General features: G+C 39.1%; 1 protein-coding gene across 1 annotated transcript; it reads right to left on the bottom strand.

Moving 5' to 3' along the window:
* Positions 1 to 3222: 3222 nt before the first annotated feature.
* On the bottom strand, positions 3223 to 4991 carry LOC307019285 (uncharacterized protein; the record flags this gene model as incomplete). Its single annotated transcript, XM_079650053.1, has 4 exons — positions 3223 to 3935; positions 4178 to 4326; positions 4542 to 4713; positions 4856 to 4991. 4 exons carry the CDS (start codon positions 4989 to 4991, stop codon positions 3781 to 3783), a joined length of 612 nt encoding a protein of 203 aa, XP_079506179.1. The 3' UTR covers positions 3223 to 3780.
* Between the last annotated feature and the right edge of the window lie 2202 nt (positions 4992 to 7193).

Here is a 7193-nt window from a genome sequence, read left to right as displayed (position 1 = left end):
TTATAAAAAAATAAGAGAATAAATGAAAAACAGGTATGAAATACTATATGACAGTAAAACAAGAATAAAGTTTAAAAGGGTGATTTGTAAAATATCCATCAAGAAAAAGTAAATCTGTTTACATTTCTGTTTCATATGGGTGTTGAGAGATGTATCCATAGATCTCTTCCTTTCGCTCTCAAAGTGCACCAGATTGATGCTTTTAACTTCAATATTTAAAAATAAATCTTCCCGGGGAAGCTTGCCCCCGGACCCCCCTATGTGACGTCCACACATCACCTATAAAAATAGCACTTTATCCCTGCTTACACCTATATGCCGTGAGCTGAATATCGAGCCTTCATTGTAACAGTCGCGGGTACGTTGTGTATTTGCGTGGGGATTGTTGCAGTAGAAAATTCCACTGTAGCGACCGGTACATTAATGGGAAACCCTAAATGTTTGAGCACCCTCTATGAAACGTCAAGCTACCCCACATTACCCCCAAAATAAATCTCTGGCGCCGCCACTGAGCCTGATTATTCGTTTTGGGGGGGCCCGACTTTTTTTTTTCTCCAAAGGGGGGGCCTGACAGAAAAAGTTTGAGAACCACTGGGCTAAGCTAACCTGTAGCTGCTCCCTCCACACACAACAACTTCATACAGGCATAAAAAAAAGCAGCTATATTCACCATACAGGAAACACACATTTAAAACGGTTTTGCCTGCCGTTTTTGTGTACACAAGCATTCATCAATGGTTCGGAAAGTGGCGCTTTACCTTAATAATATAAAGGCTTGTATTTGCGTGCATTTCCTGTTCGGAAAGTGGCAATGTACTGAGAGTGGAGGTGTCCTGAGATAGCGCCTGCAGGCAGGCTCCATGGACCTGTCAGCTCCGGACTGCGCAAAATGCGTAGGCCAACATGAAGCGCTACGTCATGAACACAAGAAGGGCGCGCTCATTTGATTGGCTATAGATAGACAAAATTACAAGTACAAATCGGGTGAGCGTCAGGGGAGTCTCAAAAAACCCACACACGAATGCAAAGCGATCCGTGCACAGAAAGCAGTTTGTGTTTGCAGGTTCAGGGGATTTAAACGGAAAACAAATATGTGAAGATCAAAAATACATTATGTAAAACTTTTTTCTGTATTTGGATTCGTTACACCTGAGTAAAATTCAGTGAAGGTGATTGTCAAGTGCCAACAATCAGGAGAGATATTTGGTAGTGGGTGCTTGAGAAGACTAAAGTAATGTATCTGCAGATCCCTATAAAGCATATTCATTACTTGTTATTCTCTAATCGTTCATTAAAAAGTGTATATAATGGCTATTTTGCACATCCCTTTCAAGATTTCAAGATTTTCTAAGGTTTATTGACATATCATATACACAAACGGTATAGTTATGCAAAGAATGAAAAACTTGGATCGCAGGTTCCTCAATAGTGCATTACAAGACATCTATCAATATTTGTGCATACATCCAGCAATGTTAACTATGTTGAAGCACTTATTTTAACTGATATTATACATATGTATTATACTCTTATAAGATGTATGTAGATATTTCATCTCCGGCCTTGTCAGGTATTGAACAGCAATAGCATTGAAAATAATTACTTTGAAAATCATGTATCTGAATATTTTTGCTCCGAATTTACCTATGTGAAATTAAAATGGAAAAATTCAAGTGAAAAAAATGTGAAGGTTCAAATTCAGATCCCAAAAATTCAAGAGAAAAAAAATCGACGTCAAAAAATTCGGTGTGTAAAATTCGATGTCCAAAATTGCAATGCAGCATCATCCGGGCTACTCAGACAGGATAAGCAATCGAGCCCTAATGCAATCAAACCGACTTCTGGCCTATTAGAGCATGGCTTTGTCAGTCATGTGATCACAAACACCCGGGAGAAAAATGAAGGAGAACAGTGGGGCTCACCGCTCGGGTAAGTAGTCCGTTTGTGCTCCTTATTTTACAAGCAGTGAGGGCTCGACAGCATTTGTATCTTACATTAGCTAGCTAAATGAGTGAAGTAGCCTTGTGCCTTGCTGTTAGCAAGCTCCGTAGGTATCATTAATTGAGGTGAATCACAACGTTACCGTGTCCTTTTGTGTGTGTGTGGGGTGGGTGGGGGGGGGGGGGGGGGGGGTGACGGTTTGCAAAGTAACGTAACGATCACTTCGGTTAGATAAGTCAAGTAGAACACTATACGAAATACTCTCTTACAAAAGCCCTGCATTTAAACTGCATTTAATAAAAGTATGCTAGTATAATTAGGAAAGTGTTGTTAAAGAGCTTACGAAATGAAGGACAACACTGTTCTTATTAGGATAATATATACTATTATTAATGGGAAATCATTTGTCATTAATGACAATATGCCCGCTGTATTTATAAATCGTGATTTATTACAACTTTCCATGCTCGCTTCCGATTTTACACGACCGCTCCGGACCAAACAGCTTTCGCCGGTTAGTGACGTCACGCACGTCACGAGTAGAACACTTTTTGAATAATACACTAACTATATGGCTGATGTCGGACTCTGGCTCGGACATTTCGACAGCATCGAGTGACAGTGAGTCGTCAATAGACTCGGTGCACTTTCAAGAAGAGGAGGATTTTATTGAAGAGGATGCCGGTGTGGTGGAATCAGATCATGCGGGCGAGTCTAACGTGGTGGAACCATACCAGTTTGAGCCACAGTATTCAAGTAGCGGTAGAGATACAGACGGGAGCGAAAATGGGGACGATGATCCTGGATTTGGCGGAGATCCGGTGCGGCAACAGAACACAGACTGGTATACATTTGACTTTAATTCATAGAGATTCTCAATAAATAGTAAATAAATAATAATAAATAGCAGGCACACTTGGCTCAGGCAACAAAACACAGACTGGTATACATTTGATTATAATTCATAGAGATGTTCATATATAGTAAATAAATAATAATACATAGCAGGCACATTGGCTCAGGCAACAGAACACAGACTGGTATACATTTGATTATAATTCATAGAGATGTTCGTATATAGTGAATAAATAATAATACATAGCAGCTATATAAGTACAGTCCATTTACCATTTACTGGTATACATTTGATTATAATTCATAGACACTTGGCTCAGGTAACTGCATCACACTCTGCTAGGCTTGGAAAATAACCACAGAAGTAGGTCTCCTCCTAAAAATGCAAGTATTTCTCAACTATCTTTTGTACATTTAGGTGTACATGTGAAAAATGTACAATCATGGAAACAATTGAAGAGTGCCAATGGTGCCAAGAAAAGGATGTCATGGTGGCCAAAATGGAGGAATTCAATGAATATGAGGGAGATGGTGCAAACATAACATTTGGGTGTTGCAGACAGCCTACCATCATTATTCAAAGAGGGACAGACAACAAGCAGGTGATCAGCCTCGTAATGAGTAAGTTACTTGTGTTCACAAAATTGTAGAGCTCACAAATTTGATGTATTTTTGTGAAGTCATTTTTTTGGGGTTATTATTTTTGGGTCACTCTGGCAAAGTTACAGAATAAATAGATAAATAAGCAAATAAGGTTGAAGTGATTACCATTGACATTTATGATCTTGTATTTTACAGAATGTATCGCTATGTGGCATACCGCCAGCTAGTGAGATTTTGCTGGGGAATACTTGGTATGAACCACAGAATCCCACTGCCATCATGTGCCATTAAAAAGATCCAGGCGACGTTTCCATCAGACATCTACACGTCGTTCAAGTATCCAGCACTTGATTAGAGTCAATAACAAAACTGATTGTCAGTTCAGTGATTAAATCTGCTTCTAAACAGCGCAACAACCTCTCTCTTGTCTGGTTTTTCCCATCGACTGCTGAGTGGATTTGGGACATCGAAAGGTTCCTCATCGACATTGTTTTCGCACAAGCGTAGAGTCTCGGTCAAGAGTTTGGTAACATACTCTGCAAAAAAGATGTTTTATAATCAAGAATTATATACTATATTTTCTAGTCCCCCAATTATGCATAGCATGCCCTGAGGCACTTTGCATAATTAATCATTGTAGTTGAAACTTTACACTCCATTCTCACATAGCTCAATTTTCAATATTTACACAATAATGTTGTCCAAGATTGAATGTTTTTCATTAATTTGGTAAAACGGTATAATTAATGTTATTATTCTCTCACTTTCACTTTCTTACCATATGTAGCTGCTGTATTCACACGTCTAACTTCATGACCACCTTTCTTTGCTTTGGGGAATTTCACAGTGTATTGGAGTTGTCCTGTACTGGTTTTGGTATGCTTCATGCCAGAGTTCTCATTGTAGTGCAGTGCTGCTAGGATCAACCTACAAAATAAATACATTTATTGTATAGAGAGAGAAAGAGAGAGAGATTTCATAGGGATTTTAGCATTTGCAGGCCATTTACATGCACACAAACCCATAGATCTCACTACAGGAGAGGGGAAACCCCCAAAAAAGAAGAACTTGGCAAATAGATAAATAAGCAAATAAAGTTGAAGTCTCTAGTATTTTCTGATGAGATTCATATGATACTTTACCTGCAATATATGCCAATGTACGAGTATGCATACATCTTTGGGGCAAACTGGTTGACTATACTGTGGTATACTTCCACCCCGTAGGTTTGCTGTGAAGGTGACATCTTCTTGACATCTCTGACAAAAGCTTTCTGGCTGACAACTTTATTCAGCTTTAGTGCTGGCACTGAATCTGAAAATACACAATCAAAAAAGGATATACGATAATAGAAAAAATATTAGTTCTTAGCATATCATTTTTCTTTACTGAAGACACAAAAACATTCCAACACAACATTTGATGAGTGGTCCATTGTCGTAGAAAATATTATTACCTGCTTTGAGCCATTTTTTCTTGCGGTTCTGAGCTGTAGGCAGCCGACCATGGGCACATTTCTCGAACACTCTGCCATGTCTGGTGTGAATGTTTATAATGTGGTTGTTGAGGGACAGCCATTTTTTAGCAATCATTTCTCCATTTCCATCCGGAGTTGATACGGCACACCAATACAAATGGTTCAGAATGGATTGTATCCATTCCCCAATATCGGTACATTGCTTGTCCTTTGCAAGCTTTACCAGTTTTTTCTTTAGGTCTATAAAATAGAAAGTTCAGTATTTATTTTTTATTTTTTTAATTGGAGTGAATTGGAGAATTATAATTCTACTATAGTTAAAAAAATTAACCTACTTTTTGCAAGGTGCCAAACGTCGAACCGATGGCCCACATGTTCTTGGTTTTCCTTCAGCCATTTGTTGATCTGTGTGTGTCTGTCTGTCACAATTGTCTTCATGACGAGGTTTTCACTCTCCAAGAACTGGACACATCGTACAAGCCCCTCTTTTTCCATGTGGACACTTGAAGGGACTTCATTACTCAGCAAATACATTCAGAACACACATAATATTTTATAAAGATGGCTATCATAGAGCATTTGATTTTCAGCGGTCATTTTTGTGAACATGGTTAATGCTTTGAGCTTGAAATGCATCGGCCAAAAAAAAACACTCCTGAAATGATATTGTCTTGGGTTCGATAGAAAATATTCTCAGCTGTGTTTGGCTATAATATGAATAGCCTCCTATATTTGGAGGAGGCTATTCATAACATAGGATACATTCACTAATACTGAACTGCACTAATTGAACATCCAACACCTTGTTTATTGTGAGGTCTTGTATGGTATAGGATCCATACTTGGCACAGTGACCAGGGCTATCACAGCGTCCATCCCCTCCTAACACCAGTTCTTTGTGTTTGTTCGTCTTCTTCAGTTTCTGCACAATGTTGTTCCGATTCTTGGTCCAGACTGTCTTGATTGCAGGTTGAAGGAATTTCTTCTGATGATTCAGAAATGTCCTTGTTGTGATTGTGCAGCAGTTGATGGATTTCAGTACCCTCAGCACTTTTGTTGGTGATGTACCCGCAAAAAGAATTCCTGCTGACAACAGCAGATTTCCAGCAGGAGTTTTATCAATTAAAGGTTGATTCTGCCATGACCTGTGAGAAAAATATATTCATTCAATTTTTCTATCATACTATACAACCTGTATGAGTATCTCATGAATAGGACCACCTGTCAATCATGGCCACAAATATCATTCTCGAATACATATTTCGCATGGTCATCATTTAAAAATATTACCTTTGAAAACCACAATGTTTGCAGTTTTGATCGATTTCCACAAATGTGCCCATTGTTCTCCGAAGGCGACCTGGCGAGTTCTCTTTACACATCGGACAATGGGTGAATAGTGACATCAGGGAAGACATGAACACAAGCAGAAGCTTACTCCTAAGAGGATCATTGTCGTCCTGGTTGTCACTGTCCCTGTGAAATGGACAAAGAGTAAAATGATCAAGTCTGCAATAAATGGCTGGATCCGACCCTGCATAATGATAATGTAGCAACATTTAAAAAAACATGACAAGACAATACTCATCAGTTGAAGAATCAGATTCCACGTCTGATGGGCTATAAAGATGATCATTTTGATTATCCTCTTCATGTTGGCTATTGTCGGCCTCAAGCTCTTTTTCCTCATCAATTATGTCCCTTTCAGGGAGGTTTAGCTGCAGGTTGCAATGAATCCCAGCATCCACAGTACTTGTGTCATCATGTGTTTTGTGTCCCAACAGTACACCCAGTACACTCGTTTTCAGTTAGGCTTTTTGAAGTGGACCTATCATGCTATATTTGAATAATATAGTGTAGGACCATACCTATATAAGGCATATTTATACTTTTTATTTTTCAAAATACCAAACAGATCATGCATTTTAGCCATTCCTCATTTTGCTCAATTTAACACTGTCTTTTCATGGGCTGATTCTGTGAGAACAGCACCATCTACAGGCCTGGCATGTACTACAGCGTCTCCAGCGCTTTCGAACGGCAATATCCGTGGCTGTCTCCTCCTGATTGGTGGAGTTGGCCCAATAGCCGTAGTGCCACTTCTGTGACGTCATAGAAGTGTTTAAATCTAGATCAGTCTGCATCAGATCCGTTGCAGCCCCTTTTTAAGAGATTTGGGTATGGAGGAAAATAGAGAGGGTTGTGTTTTCTGACACTTGGTGAGTTCCCTGGAACACATATTCATGTATAAAAGACGTACAAAAGTGCATTTTGCATGATAGGTCACCTTTAAATTCAGGGGGCTCCTTACTATAGA

The sequence above is a fragment of the Notothenia rossii genome (assembly GCF_949606895.1).
Source record: "Notothenia rossii genome assembly, chromosome: 1".
NCBI lineage: Eukaryota > Metazoa > Chordata > Actinopteri > Perciformes > Nototheniidae > Notothenia > Notothenia rossii.
This window is presented reverse-complemented; position numbering and strand designations above follow the sequence as displayed.